Source organism: Rhinopithecus bieti, unplaced genomic scaffold (genome assembly GCF_001698545.2).
Source record: "Rhinopithecus bieti isolate Rb0 unplaced genomic scaffold, ASM169854v2 scaffold_6380, whole genome shotgun sequence".
In the NCBI taxonomy this organism is placed as follows: Eukaryota; Metazoa; Chordata; class Mammalia; order Primates; family Cercopithecidae; genus Rhinopithecus; species Rhinopithecus bieti.
The window spans coordinates 9498704-9526670 of record NW_016806642.1 but is presented as its reverse complement, the minus strand read 5'-3'; the positions used below and the strand labels follow the sequence as shown (position 1 = coordinate 9526670).

At 39.4% G+C, this 27967-nt stretch overlaps 1 protein-coding gene across 6 annotated transcripts in view; it reads right to left on the bottom strand.

The window, feature by feature from the left end:
- The window catches only part of CUNH1orf87 (chromosome unknown C1orf87 homolog), an 86222-nt gene that overhangs the window by 2094 nt on the left and 56161 nt on the right, over positions 1-27967 (bottom strand). For 4 of the 6 annotated variants that reach the window (XM_017877289.1, XM_017877291.1, XM_017877290.1 and 1 more), the window contains 3 exons: positions 17272-17336; positions 9067-9146; positions 5333-5540 (listed from right to left, as the gene is read on the bottom strand). In XM_017877289.1, coding sequence (XP_017732778.1) covers positions 5333-5540; positions 9067-9146; positions 17272-17336 — 353 coding nt within the window. Of the gene's footprint in view, positions 1-5332; positions 5541-7611; positions 7764-9066; positions 9147-17271; positions 17337-27967 lie in introns of those variants that run through there. The other 2 variants (XM_017877293.1, XM_017877292.1) reach the window with 2 other exon arrangements.

Sequence of the window (27967 nt, the reverse complement as noted above, 5' to 3'; positions counted from 1 at the left end):
TTTTTTTTTTTTTTTTTTTTTTTTTTTTTGAGTCAGGGTCTTACTCTGTTCCCCAGGCTGGAGTACAGAGGCACGATCATGGTTCACCGTAGCCTTGATCTCCTGTGCTCAAGTGATCCTCCCACCTAAGCCTCATGAGTAGCTGGGATTGCAGGTGTGTGCCACCACTCTCAGCTACTTTTTAAAATTTTTTGTAGCGATGAAGTTTCACTATGTTGCCCAGACTGGTCTCAAACTCCTGAGCTCAAGCAATCCTCCCCCTTAGGCCTCTTGAAGTGCTGGGATTATAGGCATGTGCCACTGTGCCTGGCCTCTTTTACTCTCCTTTGTGTGTGCAAACTGTAAGAGTGATGGTGAAATTCTTTCTTAAAGAATCCAGAGGCAGTGCCTTGTCATTTTGCAGAAAGCCACTACTAGTCCATTAGAGTTGGGCAGTGGTAGATTTAAGATCTCAGTTTAAGATACAAAATATGACTCATTTTAAAATGTGCAAGTACTATTGAGCATGGTGCCACCCTCTCAACTACTCTCTAGTGGTTATTCTTAACAGTAGGCCACAACAGTTGGGGTCCTAATTTATTCTGTTCTATTCCAGTATGTTCATTTTCTATTCTGTTCTGGTTTGTTCATTGCCTATTTATTGTTTATCTCTCTCATTAGAACAGTGGTCCTTTCATTTATGTAAACCTCATTCTTTGAGTTGGTCAATTGCATCTTTGAAGTTCTCTGGATAGGATGGCTGCTCTCAGTCCTGCCTAGGTTTGCTTCCTTTGGCCATTTCCCCTCACCCTGCCTCTGGAAATATAAGACATGGATTTGGAATAAGTTTATGACTGTAAGAAAAAAGAAATTAGCAAGGTGTGGTGGCATGCACCAACTAAGGTGTGAGGATCATTTGAGCCTGGGAGGTCGAGGCTGCAGTGAGTCATGATCATGCCACTGCATTCTAGCCCAGGCAACAGAGTGAGGCCTCTGTCTTAAATAAATAAATAAATAAATAAATAAATATCAAAAGAAGAAAGAAAGAGGGAAAGAAGAAAGAGAAAATACGGTAATTAAATTGTGCAAAAATCAATAAAATATTAAGTTCACACAGTATCCAGTACTAGTAAGCACTCAATAATGTGAAATTTTACTATAGGATAATTATAATAATTATATCATCAACATTGTTTAAAAAATATATAAATACTATATATGTAATTGCTTATTATTAAAATATATGGCATTTAGTTTAGTTTATATTTTAATTAAAAATTAAAAGTTATGTTAAAAAATACATCTAGGAATCACAGTAGTATTTTCTATCTTCTAAGCTTTACCACTGATAGAAGATTCCTAGAGTCAAACAAAAAGTCCACTGAATGAAATTTGTATCTGTCTAATTTACTCTGTCATTAGGAGATGTCCAGAACAGCTGCATAAAATAGTCCTTACAATCCATCTTAGTGTTGGAAAGCCTGTCTTTTCTAACCAGAACCAAAATAAAAGAAATAATAAGAATCCTTTTTTTTTTTTTGAGATGGAGTTTCGCTCTTGTTGCCCAAGCTGGAGTGCAGTGGCATGATCCTGGCTCACTGCAACCTCCACCTCCTGGGTTCAAGCGATTTTCCTGCCTCAGCCTCCTGAGTAGCTGGGATTACAGGTGCCCACCACCACGCCTGGCTCATTGTATTTTTAGTAGAGACAGGGGTTTCACCATGTTGGCCAGGCTGGTCTCGAACTCCTGACCTCAGGTGATCCACCCACCTTGGCCTCCCAAAGTGTTGGGATTACAGGCATGAGCCACTGTACCCAACCATAAGAACCTTTTAAACATCAACTTCATTGTACAGTACACAAAGAACTTGCAATATTTTATCTCATTTGACCCTTTCTCAAATCTGGGATGTATGTTTTATTATTATCAGTTTTACTTTATAGATGAGGAAACAGGCGAAGAGATCAACAACTTTTTTACGGATCAACAACTGGTGGAGTCTGGCTTTGAATCTAAATCTTCTGATACAAAAACAAGCAAAATCGTGTGCTCTTTCTAGTATGTCATGCGACTTGGTGCAGTGAGGATTCATGGAGAGCTGGGCTTGAATTATGGCTCACCATCCTACTGGCTATTATTTTATCACTTTGAGTTTGGCTTTCTCCTCTGTAAATAAGGATACTAATCCCTTCAGCATGCTGTTGATATGAGGATTTAGTGATGTAGCGTATGTAAAGTCCAGGCTCATGCAGAGAAATTTCTTTAAGGCTCTCATTGCATTCTCCCTCCTTGAACGCTAAAACATTTCCTATTTAGCCTTTAGTTCGCTGGGAAAATTCCAAATGCAACATTCACCCAGACATTTATCTTAACCACTCTTTTTTTCTTCAGAAAACACGACGAGTTATTCATAGTCATTCCTTATCCCTTCTCCTCAAGGCTATTTTGTTGACAACCCCCATTAGAGAATAAGCACAGTAGGTTCCCAGAAGCACTGATGTGATGATGGATGGCCTGTCCTCATCCTGGATGAAGAACATGCTGGCCTACATATTTCTTTGCACATAATAAAGAATAGTGATTCATCCATGGGCAAAGCAGGTATCATCTGCTCAGCATCTAGAATGGGGCTATGGTGGTCTGCTAAGTACTGTGGGTTAATAAACCAACAAAGTGACCTCAGTTAATCCTCTTTCCTCATCAAAGATGGTTGTAGATTTTCCCAGCTCTGGCTGACACATTCCTTGGCTGTTGAGGAACTAATGAATTTCATGGAAACAGAGAAAACAGGCATAAATAGTGAAGAGGCCATGAGAAAGGCATTTCAAATCTGTCGGAATCTGCCTCCAAAGTCAACAAACTCCGTTTTTCCTTAGAACGGTTCAGAAGCATGAGAAAGCTCCCAGTCTTTGGAGAGTGTCTTAGCAACTAAGTTTATGATCCATTATCCACTATCACAAGTAAGCATTTGTTTCTTTCGAAATGTCATTTTTTAAAAATGTTTTGTTATTGCTTGTAACCTCATCACCACTCTCATAGCCCTGGTATGAATACCCAGACTCAGGGTTATTTCAGTAAAGTTTTCATCTCCTTCTCTCCAGTACCTTCCCTAAATCATCCATCTCAGCTTGCATTATGCCCTCATCTGCATGTATGTTTGCATACTGGGTAGAGAATGAAGCCTTATTCTATCCCTCAGGGTTCATAATAGATTCTCAACTTTACTGTATGTCCAACGTGCAGCTCTAGTACTGTCTTGCTACTTGCTTCTCTATCATACTCATCCGCACTTTCTAACTTTTGCCAGGAGGTGACTTCAAACTCAGGATGACCTGTCCAACTATCCAAATTCTACCTGAAGTCTCAGCTCAAGTTCTCTCTCTCCCTTGGGTCTCTCTCTCTCCCCTCTCTGGGTCCCCAGCCTCACATTGGATGGTGAGCCTCATTTCATACCTTCACTTTTCTTTTGACTCTTGAACTCTTATTTGTGCCTTCGTTTGTCTCAAACTCTTGGGCTCAAGTAATCTTCCCATCTCAGCTTCCCAAAGTGCTGGGATTACAGGCATGAGCCACCATGCCTAGCCATGTGCCTTCATTTGTAATAGTTAATGTTGTGTTTTAATTTTGTTTGTTTACTGGCATTGAACTATTGCCAGTCTCTGTGTCTTACCTAAAGGTAAGCTCCTTGAGGCCAGAGACAATGTCTCATCCATTCCGGTTTTCCTCTTGGTTCAGCCTCTAACACAGTGCTGGGCTCATAACAGATTTTTAATAAATAACTTTATAATTCAACCAGATGAATCTTTCAATTAAAAATTTCAAGGTTTTTTTCTCTTTGGTATAATTATTAAGAGTCCTTGGATTTTATATGGCAATTATACTTCCTCTGGTCTAGAATTAAGTTGCTTTGGAAATTCAAAGTAAAACAAAAACACACAAAGAGAATGAAAAGACAGACATTGCTATTGTCATATGATTACTTCTAGATAGTACTAATGCGTACACCAACTCTTCATGAAAAACAGTATGTAAGTAAATAAGACAGTTTGGGACAATGTGCTTTCCTATCTGCTCCCTCTTTTCCCAGCGCTCTGACCTGGTTCTAGACTTCATTATCTCTTTTCTTTCCACTTTCCCTTATTTCACTTTCTCCTTCATTCTGCACATAGTCATCAAGGATCCTTCTGAAGTACAACTGCATTACACCACTCCTCTGCTTAGAAACTCTCCGTGCTCTCATTATATTTGAATTGACTCCAAATTCCTTGATCTGGCATTTAAAATCTTTCAATATCTGGCCCCATTCTTTATTTCCATCTTTATCATTTAATATTCTTTTTAATAGTCCCTATATTGAGTACCCTGCACTGAGCCTCACACACAGCATTTGCACCTTTGCCAGAAAAGGCTACTTCGTTCCTTTGTGACCAAACTGCATTTTAAGTTTAATGATCAATTTAACATTAACAAAGTCTTCCATGATGACCCCACCAGGAAGAAATTCACTTTTCTCTGAATGCCCCCAGAGCATCCTCTAACAACATTTATCACCATCTATCTTGGATTTGGTTATTTATGCACATTGGCTCATGTATTTGTTTCCTCAAAACAAAACTGTGCAAGGTGCCAGGGATAAAAAAGGAATATAGTCTACTGGTGAGATGGTAATAAGTCCCCAAATAAAAATATACAATATGTTGCATATGATGATGGATGTTAAATAATCCTAAGAAGCCACAGGAAAGTTGACCTAGATCTGTCTGGGAGTCTCAGGGGAATTGTGTTTGAATTCAAGCATGAAAGATGTTTAGGGGGACAAGATGGGGAGTGGTGGGGGGTGGGGCAGGTAGAGAGGAAACAAAGAGCTCAGATGAAAGACTGGGAGTTATAAATGGCACAGGCATGTGTGAGACAAGGCCTGCTTGAGGCAAGGCAAGTTATTCATTATGACTGGGCAGGACGTGCTGAGAGAATATCAATAGTAGGAGAAAAGACTGGCCAGGTGGATAGGGACCAGACTTTGCCTTGCTAAGGAGTTGGGAGTTCATCCTCTTATCAGTGGGGTGTCTCTGTGGTGTTTTAATCAGGAGAATTATAAAATTGGATGGTGGGTTTTCTTTTTGGAAGTAGGGTGTAGGAAGCATTGGGAACACAAAGAAATTATAAGCAACCTGGTATGGGATTCCCCTCTGATTCGTCTTCATATTTCCAGATTGTGCTCAGCACAGTGCAGGGCACAGGATTTATACATTAATTGTATCATTTGTTCAAGAGGCAAAAGAAAATGAGGTGCCTACTTTTAAACTAGAGCACAAATGGAAAGCTATACCGGCTTTACAATTCATACTTCACCTGTGTTACTCAGATCACACAGGTAGAGGGCATTTTCCAGCTTCCTGAACCTATCTATCCACGTCTCACATTCTTCAGCCTCATTCTTCACGGCTGGATTCACGAAGGGCTGGGAGACTGGCCTGATCTTTAAAGGTTTCAGAGGATCTTTGTGGGCTGAAGTTTCAGCAGGAGAGCTTTCTGGCTGCAGCTCCTCTTCTGGAGTTTTCTACCAAAACAACAAAAGCATTGGCAACACATTCACCACCCAGAGCTTCTCCAGTCTCTTGGCCAAAGATGAGGCCACACAACTAGCAAGATTTATTGCAAGGTTTGACTTTGGAAAGCTAAGAGGACGAGCTTCAAATCTTCAGTGCCACAAGATCGTATCTGCCAAATCTTGGATACAAACATGTTAAGTGTGTGTGTCTAAAGAGAAGGCTGACATCATGATGTTTATTCAGTTTTCATTTTTGACTTGCATGAAGCAAAGAACATTGTAACTGACTGAGGCTTTTCATGATGTTCTACTCTGTTTTGTACTAGTGGGGTCTGCAGGGGGTAGACTTCAGACAATGCTCATACTTCTCGATACAAATACCTCTGGGTCATGAGTGTGAGGTTTTTGACAAGAGATGATCGAAACAATAGTGGTACTATCTTAGGCTTATGGGTCCATTTTAAAGGATGCTAAAGCACTCTTAGTCTGCCAGTCCTGTTCATTTAGCAAAGGAGGCTGGGGCCCAGAAAGTACAAGGGGTTTACTAAGATCACACACATCTTATAGTAGACCTAAGACTAGAAGCAGGGCATAAAGGCTAGCTCATCTTAGTGTCCTAACCTCATTGCCAGTATCAAATAGAGGTGTTTTAGGATTAAATAGACACATCAGTCCCAGCAGTGCCATATAAGGCATTCTGACCTTTACCATGTGCAGTGAGTGGGCATCTATTATTTGATCTGCCCAGCTCACCTTTTGCAGAAATCGCCCTTCCTGCTGATCCACACCGCTGTAGAAAGAACTGCCATGTTCTATCTGCATAGTTTAGGACTGGGCATCTATTGCAAAATGAGCCAAAAACCCATTGTCTAGGAATTTTGGTACTATTTGTGAGAGAAAAATGGAGGTGATTCTGTGTGAGATATTGGAACTCTAGCAGGTTTTCCCTTTTGTGTACTGCAAATGAGAGAAAGCTTGTCTGCTGAGAAAGAAAGACAGAGAATATGAAACTGACAACAGAGAGAAGAAAAAAGATATAGGAAGTCTTGATGGTGTTAGAGTCTCTCGTTTTAGTTCATTGTTGTATTTCTGTCCTTTGGGAGCATAATACGCTTCTCTATTCTTCCAATAAATTAAGTTAGTAGAGCTGGTTTTGTTCATTGCAATGTAAATATTCCTAACTAATTCACCATAAAATTATGCCTCTAACTTTTGTATACCATCTGTGTTCCCCCAACTTTCAAATGTCTGAATTTTTCCAATTTTGTACCTTTGTCTCAAACTTCTCATATATAAGCTGTGAGAATCCCAGAGACCTAAAGAATTGTAAGTGCAATAAGAAGCCAAATTCTGAGTTGGTTAACAAACATGGATTAAGCTGCTGCTGGGGAATGTAAAGAATTCTTTTGTTTGAGATCATGGAATACTATATGAAATTGTACCCACATGGATGACAAACAACCAGTACAGTTTAAGGAATTCCTATAAAAAGAATTCTACTTTGATAAAATCAATTTTGGGAAAAGCAGAAAGTTTTTATACAGCAAATTAGAATAGTGATTTTTTTTTTTTTTTTTTTTTTTTTTTTTTGAGACGGAGTCTTGTTCTGTCACCCAGGCTGGAGTGCAGTGGTGGTGTGATCTTGGCTCACTGCAAGCTCCGCCTCCTGGATTCACGCCATTCTCTTGCCTCAGCCTCCTGAGTAGCTGGGACTACAGGTGCCCGCCACCACGCCTGGCTAATTTTTTTGAAGTTTTTAGTAGAGACAGGGTTTCACTGTGTTAGCCAGGATGGTCTCGATCACGTGATTCTTATACTTTGTTTAGAGCACTGGACTACTTTAGAAATCAGATGAAAGCTTTAGAAAATCTGACCAGACTAATACACATTTGCATACATTTTGATGGATAATTTTAGAGAGATCACAGGTGCCCTTGGATCTGAGAAATTAATTTCAAGTAGTTTTATATTTCTTTAGATAGTTCAACACTCTCTCTTTGACCACTGAAGACAAGGGAAAGGGGAGATTTGTAGGGATCTGAATCAGACTTAAGCAAGTAACTAACAATGTAACAAACATATCTTTCACTGTTTTGGTCCCACTGTATCTGGATGAAATTCACAGTCCTTGGCCTGGCACACAAAACCATTTATATTCTAGTTCTTGCTTATCTCCCCAGCTTATCTTCTTTTAGTCCTATATACGTATCTTCTTCTTTGGCCACAAAAAACCTGAAAAATTGAAGCTGTTTTATACCTTTTTGCCATTATAATGCTGTTACCTCTGTTCTAAAAGCCCTTCTTGCCATATATGCCTTGACTGTTTGGGTTCTTACTCATTCTTCAAGACTTGGCTAATTGTTTACTTCCTGTGGGAAGCTTTCCCCAACAGCCCCAGGCTGGGCAAGGTGTGAATCTTTGTAGCTCCCCAACCCATCACAGCACTCCTACTGGATGTTGTCTATGTCTGCTTCAAGTATTACCTCTACCAGAGATCCAGAGGCTGGGCCTGTGAGATAGTTTTTATGTATCCTTGAGGTCTGGCTAGTGACTGGCACACAGTAGGTTGTCAAGACATGTTTAATGAATGAATAAGTGAATGAATGAATGATTTCCTCAGGGACAATAAGAAACTTGCTTTACTGCTTTACCAGACCCCTGCTTCAATTTCCCTTTCTAAAAAGTGGGACAATCAATTCTGTTTGTACAGGAATGTGAGAAGAATCAATTATCACAGAGATGCAATAAATTCCTTAAACAAGAGGCAAAATAAAAGAGCAAAGTATATTTTTTATAATCTTATTCACAACAGACTTAACACTCAAGGAGAAAAGCATTTGCTGTTGTTTCTTGCATGGCAAGAGGCTTGCCAAAATGGGTACTATTTTCTAAAATATTTCAACGTGTGAAGTGCATGAGGAGGCCTCCCGTCATTTTAAGATGAATTATGTTCTAATCCGGGCATTTAAAAAACAACAACAGAAAAACTCAGGCTGTTTTTCAATTCTGTCTACAACTTCTTCTGGCTAAATGCTGGGAATATTAAAATGGGTTTTAACTGCTTGCCAGATTTTTTTTTTTCTTTCTTCTTTTTAATCAGAGAGGCTATTACATTTTAAAATGTGATGTCTGGGGAAAAGGTCACCCTCAGTTTCTGGAAGTTGGAATTAAGATGTTAAAATAGATCTCATAACCACTCTTTATTTTCATGGCAGTTTGTGAATCGGTCACAAGCTTTGGAAGGACACCCAGACGTGTGCTGTGCTACAAGTCTAATTTCTTGGGGCAGGTGGCAAGCCCATCACCAAGTGATGGCAATAGGTCTCTGCAAACCAGCAAGGACAGAAACTAACCCACACTTGAGTTCTTTTGCCTCCTTCTTTGCCCAAGGAGAATCTTGAAGTCAAAGACAGTCTGACATCAAGGGTTTGGGAGAAAATCAAAACCCACAGGAGAGAGCCCCATCCAGCATCAGAGAAAAGGCCAAGTATCCATGAAAACCTTTCCCCAAACTCTGTATGCCCCAGGTGCATACCATATGTTCAGTTTTGCTTTGAGACATCTCAGGGACTTCAGGCTCCATTGGAGGGGCTGGGGCTTTCTTTTCATTCTTCCCTGAACAAGAAAAAAAAAAAAAAAAAAAAATGGAACAGTTTAGCTTCATCTCTTTGTTTAATACATACGTATACACCAGTCAACAGCAACTAAAAATAGAGGCTTTGCTCTGTGGTTGGCACTGTGTTAAGTAATGGGAACACTGATGAGTAAGAAAAACCTGGTTCCCACCTTGGTGGACCTCAGATTTGGAAGTAGATGTTAAACAATGACTCTAAATTATTATTTAGTCACAAGTTACTATAAATAAAACTAAAGAAAAATATGAGAAAATAGGAAAGTGTTTAAGCTTATTTGGGGCAGGGGTAACAGTGGTGGGGGTTTTGGAGGAAGTGACACAAATTTGCAACCTGAAGGATTGATTTCAGTTGTGTTTGTAGCACTTATCACCACTGAAGAGGAGTTATCTAGGCAAAGATGATGGTGGTGATGCACACAGAGCAGAGAGTTCCAGAAAAGCAGAGACAACAGCCTGTAGCAAGGCCCTAAGAAAGGCTTTTATAACTTAGGGAGTTGAAGGGATGTCTTCCTGTGGTCCTGCCTCTTAAGAACCTCTGTCCCTCCTTTTACACACATGTGCATCCAAAGGACCACCCACAACCTTTCTCATCTTCCTTCCTTGCTCCTTTCAATGGTCAGTGGTACTGGATGGGAAGAGGTTGAACAGCCTCATCCCTAATCCAGTGGATTCTGTTTTCCAGGCACTACTTGCTGCAGGCTGCTGCCTTCATGAATAGAAGAGATTTCCATGGGATGCAGGCAAAACACAAACAAACATTAAGACCTCTGGAAATCCTCTAAGCCTTACTGTAGGTATCCTTCATCGATCACTCAGTACCTTCCATCTGACTTGGTGACTTATTTATTTTGCAAGTCTGTGTGATGACCATACAGCACAGGTTTCTGGGATCCTCAGCTTTATTATTCAGTGCATAATTCAGATATGCCATTAACAAATGTATATTACTTCTACATTGAGTCTCACTATTTTTAATAAGAATGATTAATCAATAAATTTTAAACAAAGGAGACAGTGTACCATAGTGGTGGAGAGTATAAGCTCTGGAGCTAGATGCCTTGGCATTGATTCCTGGCTTTGTTCCTTGTTAGCTGCATGACCTTGAGCAAGTTAGTTGTCCTCTCTGTGCCTCAGTTTCCTCTTCTGTATAAAGGGGATAATGACACCTATAGGCTATTGTAAGGATTAAATGGACCAGAAAGTGTAAAGCAAGTATCTGAAACACAGCAAGTGTTCAGTAAATGTTAACTAATAGTGTTATCTAGGTAAGGATGTTTTTATAAATAAATTCACATACCAATTTAAAAGTCTTTTATTATACGGACTTTTAGTATCACACTTATGAATCATTACGGAAGTTCTCCCTCAGTTTCTTGATGAAGAAGACATGTGATTTCATAATCTTCTTTGAAGCCCCAGCACCCCTCATTAGAATTAAACACTCAATGAATGCATGTTGACTAAATGAATGATCATATGTCCTAATACATAGTTTGAAAAATAAAGTCACTAGATATTTAGTGCCATTTTTCCAATTTCTTTTCTAGTCCTGGGAGAGGAGTGATTTTTCTCTGTATTTCTTTATTCTCTCATATCTACCCCAGATGCTATATAGAGCAAACCTTAATAGTGGCTAAATGAAGACAATGATGGCATCCAGTTAGGGCGGCCCCTTCAAGGCAGATCTTATTTGATCTGTTGAACGTTTAAGTTGTCATGAGAACCCATCATCACCTAGCAGCATTGGCTACTGCTTATTTCAACCAATATGTGAAAGAAAAGCTTTCTGTTTATTATAAAAGGTTCAAAATACTCTGAATCATACAGCTCTCCTGTTAAAGGGATTCCTGAAGCAGTATGTGAGGAAAGGGGAGGAGATGAACAGACAGACCTAACATCTAACCCTGATTCTTCTCTTTGCCAGCTTCAAGCTTCTGGGTCCTAATTCTTTCATTTGTGAAATTACAGAAATTTGCAATAATACTGTGGAGATTAAAAAAAAATCCTATGTAAAATACCTAATACAGGGAAGATGCTCAATTCAAGGTATTATTATCTGTTGTTGTGTTATTATTATTATGTACCCTTAAGCAAATCGAGTTTCCCCAGAGAAGAGAAGCTAACATTAATTATGATGTGCCAGACATTATCCTTTTAAAAATAAAATCTAGAACCTAAACTTTGTCCTAGCCCTATTCCTTTCTGCTGTCTGCACTACTAAAACTTCCATTAGGAAAAAGTACATACTAGTCTACTTGGTCTCCTTTAAGCTTCCCTTTCTCCTTCCTAATAGCTAATAGCATATAAAAAGGTAATGGCTTGCACATGTAAAATTGTTTGAAAACCGGAAGCAGAGCTATTTTTTTTCTTTCTAACACAGCAAGAAGGATAAATAATAACCATCTGTCTAGTCTGCCAGTTGAAGATTTGTACCAGAGGAAATAAGCCAAGCTGGCTTGTAGAGATTTCCAGGTGTTGGAAGGCCAGGTTTTACAGGGTTTCCAGTGAGTTCTGATAGTTACATAGCCAGCGCTCCTGTCTGCCCTCACTAATGACTTGAAGTCAGTAGCCTTTAGCACTGGCTGCATGTTAGACCCACCTGGGCGGCTTTAAAAATTACCAGTGCTCAGGCATAACACCAGATCAATTAAGTCAGAATCTCAGGAGGTAAGAACCCAGCTCAGTACTTTTTAAAAAATTCCCTAGGTGATTCTAAAGTAAAACCAGGATAGAGAACAACTGACTTTAATAAAAGCTTCTGGCTTCAGTGGGCCTACTGAATGAAGCTTTTGTGAGAAGAAAACTCATATATATCAAATATCTATAAATGACAGACATTTCCACATAATCTAAAGAATTAACCCTGTGAGGCAGAAATTATCCCCATTTGACAGATAAGGAAACTGAGGCAATGAACATTTTAGTTCCCTCCTTAAGACAACAGAGGCAGGGTTACATCTGTGGCTTGAACTAATTCATTCATGTAAGAAACATTTAAGTGCTTACTATATGCTGGGCACTATAGGAAAGAATCTTTCCTTCATAGAGTGTGCATTCTGGTGGTGAGAACAAAGAGATGCGTCAAAGAATGTCAGGTAGTGATAAGTGCTATAAACCACAGCTAAAACCAGTGATTGGGGGATGGAAAGTAATGATAGTTGCTATTTTAGATAGAGAATTCACCAATGACCTCTTTAAAGAAGTGACATTTAAATAAAACCCTGAACGGAGGAGAAACAAGAGAGCAAGCTGTGAAAACATATGGGTAAAGAGCATTGGAGGAAAATGTTACAGCAAAGACAAAGACCATGAGGTAGGAGTGATTGGTGCACCAAGCAATAACTGAGAGCAGAGCCTGGGTAAGGCAGAATGACAAGGGAAGAGAAACGGGTGAAGTGTTCACAGGGCTAAAAGGCCTCATGGGCCACATGATCTGACTGTAGCTTATTTCTGTGTGTGTGTGTGTGTGTGTGTTTGTGTGTGTGTGTGTGTGTGTGCTTTTCAGCATTCATTTTTTTTCCCCCTCTGGTGATTCCCTCCTTCATTATCCCCTTCTGAAGATAGCAACTATGTTTTGCTTTGTGGTAACTGCTCCTACCCCATCCCAATGCACTATGGTTTGGTTGGATTGACTCTCCAGTTCCAAGTCCAAGCTTGATCTCTGATTAGTTTAAGCCTATCATGGTATCCTAATCACAGTCTTGGTTCAATGATGGACATAAAATTCAATCTGAGCCTCTATATGAGAAGAAATACATGCTACAGTTTCTTAGATAGTAAAGTTCTCTCCTTCTTGGGAGAACACCTATCCAAAGAGCATGCTGTGAGGGTGTGATGGCCATAGCTACCATAGCTATTTTGCTATTGCAGAATGTCCAAGTAGTTGAGGGACTACCGTATAGAGCCTGAAGATGATGCCAACAGCAGGTAAGGCAGATCAGAGAGTCAGAAAGAAGGCAGATCCTTGATTTTGATATTTGAATGACTAGATCAAACCGTTCTTGAAGTCCTTGCTGCTGCCAGAATTTTCAGCTAAATAAACCAAAATCTTTATATTGTCTAAGCCAATTGCGTTTGCTTTTCTGTTCCTTCAAAAGATGTAGTTCTAATTAGTAACTAGTATGAGTATTTTTTTTCCTTAGCAAAAGGGAGGCCAACCCTTCACCATTTTTCTGTTTTCTTGAATGATAGATAGGTATTCAAGAAATGTTTGAGGGGTGTCAATGAGCCTCTTACACTACTTCTCATTTCCTTTGAATCTTCCCTTGTCAGCAGTCATACCAGAACTCTGCTGTCCGCTTTCTGCATGATCTTCTTCCTGTCTCTCGTTCACAGGCTCCACAGTGAAGAGATTCAAATTTGAGCTCATACTTCATTTTTGTGAAATACTATTTTAGACACTAGACCTTACCATGTTTAGAGGGCCTAAGCTCTTTTTATATTTGTCTTAATGGGAATTCATCATATTTCTTGGATCTGTGGCGTAAAGTCTTTTACTACTTTTGGAAGGTTCTCAGTCATAATTGCTTCAACTTCATCTTTATTCTCTTTCTCCTATTTTTCTTTGACTTCAGTTACATGTATGTTAGATGTTGTCACCATTTCCTATGCATCTCTTGCATACTTTTTTTTTGACAGGGTCTCACTCTTTTGCACAAGCTGGAGTGTAGTGGCATAAGCAGAGCTCACTGCAGCCTCGACCTCATGGGCACAAGTGATCTTCCCATCTCTGCCTCCCAAGTAGCTGGGACTACAGGCATGCACCTCTATGCCTGGCTAATTTCTTTATTATTTGTAGAGACAGGGTTTTACCTTGTTGCCCAGGCTTGTTTCAAACTCCAGGGCTCAAGTGATCCTCCCACTTTGGGATTGGCATCCCAAAGTGTTAGGACTATGGATGTGAGCCACTGTACCCAGATTCTTACATACTTTTAAATGTATTACATCCTAATTTTTCATCCATGCTTCAATCTGGATATTTTCTATTGAATTATATTACAGTTCACTAGTCCTCTCATCAGTGATGTCTAATCTGTTAAACCCATCTATTGAGCTTTTAAATATTAATTTTTATAAATTTAAGTCTAGATATTCCATTTGATTCCTTTTATAGATTCAAATTCTTTGCTGAAAATTCCCCATCTTGTCATTCATTTTCTTGAGCATATTAATTACAGTTATTTCAAAATCTATGTCCTGTTTTACATCATCCATGGCAATTTTAATTGAAGCTGGACATACTATATGAAAACTTAAGAGATTTTTGTATGATACCTCCTTTCACAGAGAGCTTTTCCCCCCCTACTGTCTGGTAGTTCAATTTGAATTCCAAGTAAGAGTCTTTGAACAAATATTCTTTTGTATGTTATCTAATCTTCTAGTTGTTCTTCCCAGGAGGTTTGGCTTGCTAGAAAGTAGTCTCTCCTTGTCATTAGTGTAAGTCACAGATAATAAGTATTTCTGTGAAAATTATATGTACATTGAAAACAAGTTCCCAGAATTTTATGATTGCTAATGATATAAATTTTCTAATAAAGGCAGTATATATAAAATGAGTCATCTTAATTAGGTTCGTATAGCATCTTTGAGTGCAGAGGGGTCCTAGGAAAGAGAAAATTCACAGTTCTACACACCCATAAGGAGTATCTTTCTTTAGTTTCTGTATAACGCCCCTCCTTCCCTTTCATAATATCTACCTGTGGAGCAAAAGAATAGACAGAAAAAATGGCTCACTCAGTGCTTAAGAGCATTTAATCATCATAGATCCAGCAGTACAGAAACGAGAAGAGACCAAGACATCGACTAAGTAGATAAGCAGTGAGCTATCACAACAGCAATGCAACAGCAACACTACCCCAACTCTGTGGTTCTGGAGAGTGACACATTGCCTATGAAAATTAGTGATGTATTGCCTATTTTGTTTGTCAGACTCACAATCACCCTGTAAGATCAATGGGGCAGGTTTGCATTTTTCTTTTACATTTTGCCTGTTTTAGAGATGAGAAAAATGAATCAGAGAGAAATAAAATAAGTGTCCCAATATAAGATAGTTATTTAGTTGTGTGACACTTCAATTTATCTTTTACATATTTTCTGCTATTCCATATGCTATGGTATTAATTGTGTAGCCCCCCACCCCAAATTTATATGTTGAATCCCTAATCTCAAAATGTGACTGTATTTGGAGACAGGGCCTTTAGAGAGGTGATTAAGTAAAAATGAAGCTCTTAGGGTGGGCTCTAATCCAATCTGACTGGTGTCCTTATAAAAAGAGGAAATTTAGACCTATAAGGATACCAGGGATGCACACACACACAGAGGAAAGCCATGTGAGGTCACTCAAGTATCCACCTAGCATCAGAAGAGCTACTGCTATAGTTTTTCAGCATTCTCAGCCCTACCCACGTGTGAAACCTCAGGTCAGGTGAACAGCCACGTGACATCACTTCAATGGTCTCCTCATTGAAAATGCTATGCTTTGTAAGAGATCCAAGTGCAGCCACCTTCTTAGAGCCTTAAACTATGTTACAGTCCAAGAATCAGCTGTATGGAATCCCCTCTGAAATCCTTCCTCCAGCTGCTTGGCATTTCCGTGGAGACCCTAGAACCATCTGTGTGGTGACACTAGCTATGAGATTCTGATAATAGTACCCCTTCTTCTATGTTCCCTCAACCTTAAGGTGGTAGCTGCTTTCTACAGTTACTAGTGTCTGGGTTACCTCCCTGTAGTGGATTGAATTGTGTCCTCAAAAATATGTTCAAGTCGTAATCACTGGTACCTGTGAATCTGAGCTTATTTGGAAACAAGATCTTTTCAGATGTAATCAAGTTAAGATGAAGTCATTCTAGATTAGGGCAGGCCCTACTTAGAATGACTGGTGTCTTTATAAGATAAAGAAGAGGAACACTTGGATACAGAGACACACAGAAGGCAGAAAGGAGAAAGCCTTGTGAAAACAAAGGCAGAGACTGGAGTTACACAATAAGAAGCCAAAGGAGGCCTGGGGCTACTAGAAGCTGAAACTGGCAAGAAAGAACTCTTCTCTAGAGTGTTCAGAGGAAGTCTGGCCACGTGTACACCTTGATTTTATATTTCCAGCCTCCAGAACTGTGAGAGAATAAACTACTATTGTTTTAAGCCACCAAGGTTGTGGTATTTTGTATGGCAGCCCTGGGAAATGAATATACTCACCATATTCTTTTTTATCCTTCAGCCTTTGGATATTTACATAACCAATCCCCTTTAGTAAATTCTCTCTGCTTGAAATACCTAGTAAGATTTCTTAGGTTTTTCCACTTGGATATAGACTGATATATTTAATCCCGGACACACACACACACACACACACACACACACACACACACACACACACATTTAGTACTTTGGATTTTGATCCAAAGGGCAATCAGTAAATGGTTGATGGATGTAGTAAATAGAAAAACTACAACAGCAGATTGATATCAATGCATATTTTTTCACCTGTCATATTTAAAACTTGCTAATTGCTAAATATTTTCCCCAATGCATCGTTACAATTTTCACTTAATAATATGTCTTGGAAATCTTCCTGCAGCAACCCAGCCATGTTATTTTACAACTGCATCATTTTATCAATTGGTTATATTGTAATTTAATTAAAGAGTCCACAAAGGATCTTTCTGTTATTTCTGTTTTTAAAAATGTTTACCAAAAAAGCTACACTAAACATATATATACTCTCACATTTTTTTTTTTTTTTGTTGAGACATCAATAGAATAAATACCCAGCTATGAGCTTCTTTGATCTAAGCGACTGTGCACTTGAAATTCTAATAAATAATACTAACGTCTGTAAATGTACTGCATTCATCTTTAAGGGCTACCATAGAGAATGTCTCATGATAAAATAAAACTTGGAGAGTTGTGCCTTTTATGATCTAACTGGCCTAAAAGAATAGCCATTAACGTGATTCTCACTCCCATTTTTCCTTCACTGGGGAGCTATTTACATTTCTGAGAGAAATGAGATGAAACCCAACAAGCAAACCACTCAAGCTAGGCAGCATAGTCAACAATAGCTGTGAAAAATGGAAGGTCTCTCTGGAGCAAAAAATAATGGAACTCACCTGTAGGCAAATCAGATAACAAATCAGAAGAAGCTGTGCTCAGCATCTCAACAAAATTCTGCCATCTGTGCAAGAAAAGGAAACAAAAATTGGTGATCAATATGATTTCCCTGAAAGAATGTCCAGTGAAGCTCTGTTTCTATTGGTAGTGATACTGAATAAGCTTTTTGATACTTCTATCATTTAGGGTCCAATGCAGGAAACAAACTACTTTATATATGTCTATTAAAAAGGGCTTTGATATAGGGAATTACTGCAAAGCCATTAGAACAGAAGTTGGAGTGTGCTGCTAAGTTTAGGGTCAGACCTCAGCAGATATGGTCCAGAGATCAGGGAACACCAGGAAAATCTGGCTGATGTCTCAGTTGCCCCTAGCTATGAAGTTGTCATTAGGCAGTACAAACTGCTTTCTGGCCACTGAAAAAACAAACACTTGCCAGTTTCTGGAGTTGTTACTGCTGTAGATATAAACAAACAAACAAACAAACAAGCAGTCTCCGTGCCACTGGCCTCTCATCACTGCTTCTGACTTTCAAATTTCATGAAATTGCATCTCACTGATAGATCTTAAAACGGTTCTAGAACTTTGTGTCAAGAGGGTTTCAGAAAAGTTCTTTTTAGCCTTCACAAGTATGGAAAGCATTACAACACAGAAAAAAACATAGAAGGGGATAAATATGGGTGCTGAGTGCAAGAACACAATAGTCAGTGAATTCCCAAATGGAAATTACATTGAGTAATATGTCTGCAAGTGAAAACCAGGTAATTTAAAGCTTAAAAAGTACTTTAGCAAAGCTTTGACATTGAAAACTACTTATGTTTGCTTGCCCAGCATCCATTCTCCATTTATATATAAATATGCTCTTCTCTGGGGTGACAGCTACTGGTTTCCTTTTGGATACCATGGAGACGGGACTACGGTATGGTCAAAGTCCCATACCCTGCCCTAGCCAACATTGTGATCTCAATCTATTTATCCCTTCCTCTCTTCTTCCCTCCCTTGCTTCTTCTCTCTCTCCCACTGTCTCTGCCTCTATCTCTGCCTTAATGTTTGGTTCTAGTCCTTCCTGAAGTTTTATTTTTCTCCAATTTTGTGTTAATTCATAACCTTTAAAAATATTTCTTTTGCTTGTGTTAGCAAAAGACAGTTTCTGTTGCTAGCAACCAAACATCAACTAAGTATCTTTATCTTTCTCCATCTTGTCCATTAGAAGAAGTCAAGTAAAATGAAGAGCAAGTTGGGAAATATATGGGCTTGGTTTTAAAGAAAAGTTCTAATGTCATATGACTTTATTTTCTTTAAATAAAATGATGAGTTAAATAAGTAACTAGTTTATTTTTCTTAGACTTCATGAAGCCTTTCCTATATATGACATAATGTTTAGAGGAATTATTTGGTCAGGATAAGTATGATATTGGGCTTTGAACATGTGGCCTCCAGAGTTTCATGCCACTTTGGGCACATGAATAGACAGATAAGTGATGGATATGCAGGACTGCCAGTCAGATAAGCTGATGACTATATCAGATGCTGCAGGTCGATGCTGCAGGTCTAGGAAGATAAGAGAAAGTTGAACAAGAAGTAGCAAGCACTCTTAAGGAATATTAATAATTATATAAAGATCTGATATTAGCACAGATCTGCAAATAAACTACAGTAGAAGCATCTCCTGTCTTCTACACTTGTTGCAATTTCTTTCCAGACTATTTTAAGTCCAGGTTTATGGCTGCAGCACCTTCTGACCCTTTGATTAAAAAAAAAAAAACCATAAAACAGCAACAACAACAATAAAAACCTAGATCCATTAATATTTACACATTACACAACATGTATTTTTTCAGAGATGTTAGGAGTTATCAGGTAGTGTTCAGATATCAGGTATGATATGAGATAAGGCCTTTGCATAAAATGACAACAGAAAATTTCCTGCCCGTTCTTGATTATATGCTGACAGTGGGGGAAGCAGATTGTGGGAAAATTTTTTAACGATTGAATTTGGATATTGCCTGATTTGAATGGTATAGGACTTACATGACCAATACAATTTTTAAGATCCTTCTAACAAAATATTTCTTTTCTCCCACATTCTTTACATTACCCCAAGACCTTCAAAGTGCTGTTCACAACTTAAATTTGGGAGTGGGCTCTAGTTGCCATAACAGGCACTATAATTCTAATAACAAAAGTAGGTACCAAACCTCCAATGTCAAGCCAGACAGGTCAGGACTGGAGGACAAGTTCTGTGAGCCTGATTCTAGATTCAGGCAGACCTGATTTCAAACCCCACTTTAACTGAGGTTTTCAAGTTAAAATGGCATGGAGTGAATATTCTGAGTACTTTTTGTGCATTATCTCATTTAATTGAGACAACCATCTTATGGGGCATGTAAGTGACTTGCCCAAGGGCACATGGATCAATGGGACAGCCAGGATTTATGCCCTGACTCCAAATCTATCTGAACATAATGTAACTTGACTTCAATTATATTTTTGTGATCTCTGCAGTTCCATGGACACGGCTGTAGTGTCTTCTGACATTTATTATTGCAGAAGTCTGATGTCAGTCTGATTTTTGGTCATTTATAATTAATTTTTTCTTTATTTGCTTTGGTTTAGTTTTATTGGGTTTTTGGCCTGGATCCCTGAATAATTGCTTTTGTCTTTATAATATAAAAGTTTTGTTGGAATGATGTGCATACATTTTTTCTTAATTGAGCTTATGTCACACTGAGTCCCTTCAATCTCTACAGCTGTACCAGCTCTGCAAAGTTTCTTCAGTTGGGACTTCCATTTTTCTTTCTTTTTCCATTCTTTCTAGTTTCCTTTTTCACAATACCAAGGCCTCTGAGGTTGAATCTCTATTCTTCTTCTTTTATATCTACTATCCTCATTTTCTTCTTTGCTATTTTCCTCTAGATTTTGTAAAAGCCTCTTAAATTTGACATTATATATTGATTCCTGGTTACCTCTTAATTCTGCTATGGAAATTTTAGTTTCCTTGAAACCATCCATATTTACCAAAATTCTTTCTAGTTTCCTCTGTTCATGTTTTGTGCTTTTGAGTTTCATTTTGTGTCCTTTTAATCTCATTATGTTGATTACTTTCCAATTCATTTCAGTAGAGGACATGGCTTCTTATACTCTACAAAAAAATCAATGGTTTTCTAAATTTTTCTTAGAGTATATCAATTTAAAAGGTCTGTTGAGATTTGGAGCCTGCAGAATTGTGGCTCCCTTTCCATGTTTTGTAGTGTGTGTGTGTTTTTAAAATTAGGTCTTATGCTTCAAATGAGTATCTATTTGTGTTCGGTACAACCCAGCAGATGAGTTGCATTGATTTCCTTTGGTCTTGCTCACTGCTCACTAGACCTGAAGTCAACGGCAGATGACAACTTCCATCTACTCCTGGTGCCTCTTAGGTATACACCTGGTACACCTTGATAGGGCAGAGATAGGATCTTCTCGCTACATTTGTTGTATATCACATACCCCATATTGGTATAGTGTGCAGTAAGCTATATGCTCCTCATCATATACAACAGACAGTGATCTTCCTCTCTGTACTAACCTCTACAACTTTATTATCAGATATTACCTTCATCAGATGCAAGCACCATAGTCATATTTTCCCTTTCCCACCTTGCTTACTTCAAATTTCTACTGTCATTCTTGACAGTTGAGCTCTCCAAATAGGCACAGAAGAGTTGTGTGTGATTAAGTACACATGTGTGTATCCTTGGGCAGGGGAGGGAGGGAAAGGAGACGTGGGAACCATAGTGCTCAGGCTGCACAAGAAAACAGCACTTGTGTAATTTTCTTGTTGGTGAAGACTTGGGTCCCCAAATCAAGGGGAAGATTGTGGTGAAGGGATAAAGTATTTTTTGTTTTCTGCACTTCTTATAGGTGGATAGGGCACAGCTTGGGGCATGCAACTCATTTATTTTCCCACATTCCATTTATTTATAGTTAGTGAAGATTTTTTTGGTACATTCTGACACTGGAGTCCCTATTAGTCAGTTTTTGCTACTCATATGTTGTTTGTCTCTTTCCTTCTTCACAGAAATTTTAGTTAGGGGTTGTTAGGCAGATGTTATTTTATACAAAAAGCCTCATATGTTAAAAAACCAAACAAACCTAAATGCACTAAACACACAAAATGTAGGCTATTTTACTGAAACATCCTTGTAATACTGATGAAGGTAGTTTCAGCTGGCATGCTGTTCTATGAGGGTTATGAAGGCTTAAGTCAAAAGGTTTGCCAGTGTTCACCTCCTAAGCCCATTACCTTTTTGCCTCCTGAAATGTATGTTCCAGCCATAATGAACAGTATGTAGTTCTCCAAACTTATTTTTGCTTGGCTTTTGTCTCAGCACATACTGCTCCTTATCTCTGAAATACTCTTCCGTGTCCCTTACCTGGTTAGCTCCTACAAATCCCACCAAGCTCAGCCGAGACATAGTATAGAATATTGATAAAGAGTCAGCTCTGTTCAGACTGCCAGGATCAGAAATTAAGTCCCATGATTTGAAGAATTGCCTTCAGAATCCTGTAATCCTCTACTTCAGTCAAGGGAAACAAAATATGCCAGAAGGAGGAGTCAGACAGGAGGATTACCGAAGAGGCCTTTAGCCTTTAGGGACTATATTAGTTTGCTGGGGTTGTGTTATGGTCTAAATGTTTATATCTCCCCCACATTCATGTACTGAAATCCTCACTCCCATGGTGTTAGGAGCTATGGTCTTAGGGAAGTGATTAGGCCATGGGGGGCAGAGCCCTCATGCATGGGATTAGTGTTCTTATAAAGGAGGCCTGAGACCCTTTTCTGCTTTCACCATAGGAGGTCACAGTGAAAAAAATATCTGTCTCTAAAGAAGTGGACCCTCATCAAACACTAAATCTGCTTGTGTCTTGATCTTGGACTTCCTGACCTCCAGAAATCTGAGAAATAAATTTCTGTTGTTTATAAACCACCAAGTCAATAGTATTTTGTTATGGCAGTCCAAATGGTCTCAGACAGGCTGCCATAACAAAATACCACAGATCACATGGCGTAAACAACAGAAATTTATTTTCTCACAGTTCTGGAGGCTAGAAGTCCAAGATCAAGGTGTCAGTAGGTTTAGTTTCTTCCAAGGCCTCTCTCCTTGGCTTGCAGATGGCCACTTTCTTGCTGTGTTCTCTGTGCATGGTCTTTCCTCTGTGCACGTACATCTCTGGTGTCTCTTTGTGTCTCCAAATGTCCACTTCCTATAAGGACACCCTTCAGATTGGATTAGAACCCAAACTAACAGTCTCATTTTAACTCAGTTATCACTTCTTTATTTTTACTTTTTGGGGGATGGAGTCTCACTTTGTCACCCAGGCTGGAGTGCAGTGGTACGATCTCAGCTCGCTACAAACTCTGCCTCCTAGGTTCAAGCGATTCTCATGCCTCAGCCTCCAGAGTAGCTGGGACTGCAGGCACGCGCTACCATGCCAGCTAATTTTTGTATTTTTAGTAGAGGCAGGGTTTTCCCAGGTTGGCCAGGCTGGTGTTGAACTCCTGACCTCAAAGTGATCTGTTCACCTCCGCCTCCCAAAGTGTTGGGATTACAGGCATAAGCCACCATAACCAGCCTATCACTTCTTTAAAAGGCCCTCCAAATATAGCCATATTCTGAAGTACTAGGGATTAACACTTCAATATGTGAACTTTGGAGGGATACAATTCAGCCTTTAACAGCCCTAACAGAAGGAAGAGTCAAAGAAGCCTAACTTTTGAGAGTTAGCCAAGCCAAGGAGAGAGGTCTTTGAAGAAACTAAACCTACTGACACCTTGATCTTAGCCTTCTAGCCTCCACAACTGTGAGAAAATAAATCTCTGTTGTTTAAGCCATGTGATCTGGTAAGGAAAGGTTGCTTCCAAGCTCTGGGCTTCTTTGGATAATACCTGCCCCTGGAGCTTAAATGTTTCCCTCTTTGGTATTCATACCTTACATTCCTCCTGGGTCCTGGAGAAGAGGGCAAGAGATACTAAACTGAAATCCAGAACTCTGTTTAGCATCAGGCCCAAGGGTGAAGCCAGCTCTGGAACTTAGGCAGTTTGGCTAAAGCCTCTGTGCCTAGCCATTATCTTATAAACTGAGTTTCATAGGACTTGTAGGAGACCCAGTGTAGTGTAGTGACCAAGAGCCGAGACTGAAGGTAGAGAGCCTACATTTGACTTAGCCTTATTGATGAATTCATTTATTACTTGTGTATTGGTTTTAGTCTCTCTGTGCCTCTGTGCCTCAGTTTCCTCACTTGAAAAATAATATACCTACTTCATGGTAAAGTTGCAATAATTAAAAGAGTTAATATTTATAAAGCACTTATTATTATTTTCTGGAAGAGAAAAGGCAGCAGGTCTGATTTCTAAGGCACAGCCAACGGGCAGATCTATACTATATCTCTAATAGCTTGCTACCTAACACTTTTCCTATTCCCTTTATAAGTAATTGCTGAATCAGACACCTCATGTTTCCTTAATCTTCTAAAATCCTCTGGTTGTTCCTGGGATTAGCAAAACCAGTCTTTTTCAACTTAATTGCACTCTCAATAATGGGCCAGATGTGTATGATAAGTCCTACTTGTGACTGTGTCAATTGCTCCCCTCTATTCATGAAGCTTCCATAGCAGCTTTATTATTTATCCCTTCCCCCAACACAATTTGGCTCGTGTGCATGTGTTTTAAACTGGTTTGAGGCATTTAATTTTGCCAATACAATTTTAGAGTATTAGTTTGCCTCCTGTTCTATCTCTGCCCTCCTTAATTACCATTTATTGCAAAGTCACACAGAAACATTAAATGCTAATTCTGATTTACATGTTCCTGGCCAAGAACACAGATAATAATTTCCATCCAACACAACCTGAACTCATTTTACATAAGGGTGATTCAGAGTAGAGATTTGAAATCGTAATCAAGTCTTTCTCAAAATCGCCTTATCCTGGCAGTCATTCACTAATGTCTCTGCTAATTGGTAGGCAAATGGCAAAAAAAAACAAATCTCCATGTTAAAACAACAACAACAACAACTTTGTAACAGGGTTTGTGAAATTGCTCCTCTCGTCAACTCTTACAACATGACAGTTTAAGGAGGAAACACAACTCATTTTATTTGGTTAGATGGGGCTAATCCCACATCACCATAATCCCTCCTGATGTTTTATTGATTCTAAAGGACATTTAGTCAGGAAGCAGCTCAGCACTAGAATCCTGCTAATTAGGAAGCAGCCACATTCCAAATGGGTTCCCAATTGAACAGCAGATTAATGGACAATATGTACTATAATAATGATTCGTGCATTCAGCTTCTAAAATGTGTGTCTAAATTGCATCTTTAATCTCTTAAGGATATAGGTTTGCATACAAAGCCCTTAACAAAATGGATTTAATTCAACAAAAGAAGCTTTAGCCAATGACTGTTAAGGGATGAAACAGGTTTATTTCTTATAAATGCAATTCTTTTTTAGTTCTTATGGTTTTGATATCCTTGAACATTTAAAAGACAAAGACATGTGAGTAAAGAAATCAGTGTGCTTCTCTGATCTGCACAAAAACAGTGAGAAACTGAGAGTGTTGATAGGATGATAAGTAGCCTAACCTTATTTGCTCCCCATTTTCTCTTGGTCTCATATTCCTAATTCTTGGAATCTTGGTTCTGGATCTCAATTTTTAATCAACAAACATCTATTGAGTCTCTACTATGTGTAGGTATAATGTGAGCTTTGATACTTGCTTTTTCTTCCTTTAGATTGGTGCCTTTTTGGTATTAATTTTAGCCTTGTGATTTTATACTCAGCTCTTACCTCAGTTTTCTGTGTTTCCAGCTTAGCCACACCCCTCTCATTCATCCAACCACCCCCAAGGTTTTAAAGAAGGCAGACTGTCATGTCCAAAGCTGGCACAGTGGAAATTCATTGACTAAGCTCAGTATCATAACCTTATTATTCATATGTTCATTGATTGACGTGCCTCATAACCTTTACCCTTCATTTTCCTGTATTGCTCCATGTGATATGCCATATATTCTAACTTAGGTATTGTTTATCTTTCCCATTAGAATATCAGTTTCATGAGGAAAGGGGCTTTGTTTTTTTCATATCTATATTCCTAGTGTGTAAGAGTAGTGCTTGGTATGTAGTAGGTACCCAGTAAATGCTTGCTAAATAAATGAATAAGTAAATTCCTCAAACATTTACTGTGTACCTATCATGTGGCAATGATATGGTTTGGCTTTGTGTCCCCATCCAAATCTAATGTCAAAGTGTATTCTCCATATGTTGAAGGAGGGGCCTGGTGGCAGGTGATTGGATCATGGCGGCAGACTTCCCCCATGCTGTTCTCGTGATAGTTTTCACAAGATCTGATAGTTTAAAAGTGTGGCACACCCCCCTTCACTGTCTCTCTCTCTCCTGCTTTGCCATGGTAAGGTATGCTTGCTTTCCCTTTGCCTTTTGCCTTGATCGTTAAGTTTCCTGTGGCCTCTCAGCCATCCTTCCTGTTAAGCCTGTAAATCTGTAAGTCAATTAAACCTCTTTTCTTCATAAATTACCCAGCCTCAGGTAGTTCCTTACAGCAATGTAAAAACAGACTGATATAGAAAATTGGTACCAGGAACGTGGGGCACTGCTATAAAGATACATGAAAACGTGGAAGTGACTTCCGAACTGGATAATGGGCAAAGGTTGAAACATTTTGGAGGGCTCAGAAGAAGACAGGAAGATATGGGAAAAAAATTTGAAACTTCCTAGAGACTTGTTGAATGGTTTTGATCAAAATGCTGACAGTGATATGGACAATGATGTCCAGGCTGAGGTGGTCTCAAATGAGAATGAGGAACTTTTTGGGAAATGGAGTAAAGGTCACTCTTTCTATGCTTTAGCAAAGAGACTGGCAATATTTTGCCCCTGCCTTAGAGATCTGTGGAACTTTGAACTTGAGAGAGGTGATTTAGGGTATCTGGCAGAAGAAATTTCTAATCAGCAAAGCATTCAAGATGTGACCTGGTTGTGTCTAAAAATGTACAGTCATAAGCATTTACAAAGAGATGGTCTAAAATTGCAATTTATGTTTAAAAGGGAAGCAGAGCAAAAAAGTTTGGAAAATTTGTAGCCTGACTATGAGTTAGAAAGGAAAAACACATTTTCTGGGGAGAAAGTCAAGCTGGCTGCAGAAATTTGCATAAGTGATGAGGAGCTATATATTAATAGCCAAGACAATGGGAAAAATGTCTCCAGGTCATTTCAGAGATCTTGGCAGCCCCTCCTATAACAGGCCTGGAGGCCTGGGAGGGAAAATTAGTCTCGTGGACTGGGTCCAGGGCCCCACTGCTCTGTGCAGCCTCAGGACATGGTGCCCTGCATCCCAGTTGCTCCAGCTCTAGCTGTGGCTGAAAGGGACCAAGGCACAGCTCAAGCCATGGCTTCAGAGGCTGCAAGCCCCAAGCCTTTGTAGCTTCCATGGAGTGTTGGGCCTGTGGATGTGCAGAAGGCAAGAGTTTGGGAGCCTTTGCCTAGATTTCAGAGGATGTATGGAAATGCCCGGATATTCAGGCAGAAGTCTGCTGAAGGGGTGGAGCCATAATGGAGAACCTCCACTAGGGCAGTGCAGTGGGGAAATGTGGTACTGGAGCTCCTGTACAGAGTCCCTACTAGGGCACTGCCTAGTGGAGTTGTAAAAAGAGGGTGTACAGTCCTCCAGACCCCAGCATGGTAAATCCACTGACAACTTTCAACCATGTACCTGGAAAAGCCACAAGCATTCAATGCAAGCCTGTGAAGGCAGCCAAAGGAGCTGTACCCTGAAGAACCACAGGGGCAGAGCTGCCCAGACGCTTAGGAACCCACCCCTTGCATCAGTGTGCTCTGGATGTGAGACATAGAGTCAAAAGAAATTATTTTGGAGCTTTAAGATTTAATGACTGCCCTGCTGGGTTTTGGACTTGCATGGGTACTGTAGCTCCTTTGTTTTGCCCATTTCTTCCTTTTGGAATGGGAGCATTTACCCAATGCCTGTACTCCCACTGTATCTTGGAAGTAACTGACTTGTTTTTGGTTTTACAGGCTCATAGGTAGAAGGGATTTGCCTTGTCTCAGATGAGACTTTGGACTTGGACTTTTGCATTAATGCTGGAATGAGTTAAGACTTTGGGGGACTATTGGGAAGGCATGATTGGTTTCGAAATGTAAAAAGAACGTGAGAATTGGGAGGACCTGGGGGCAGAATGATATTGTTTGACTCTGTGTCCCCACCCAAATCTCACGTCAAATTGTAATCCCCATGTACTGAAGGAAGGGCCTGGTGGGAGGTGATTGGGTCATGAAGGCGAATTCCCCCATGCTGTTCTCATGATGGTGAGTGAGTTCTCATGAGGTTTGATGGTTTAAAACTGCACATGTACCCTGGAACTTAAAGTATAATTAAAAAATCAAAACAAAACAAAACAAAAACAACCTGTGGCACTGCCCCCCTCGCTGTCTCTCTTTCTCTCTCTCCTGATTTGCCATGGTAAGACGTGTTTGCTTCCCCTTTGCCTTTCACTGTGATTGTAAGTTTTCTGAGGCCTCCCATCCATTCTTACTGTACAGCCTACAGAACTATGAGTCAGTTAAACTTCTTTTCTTCAGAAATTACTCAGTCTCATGTAGTTCCTTATAGCATTGTGAGAACAG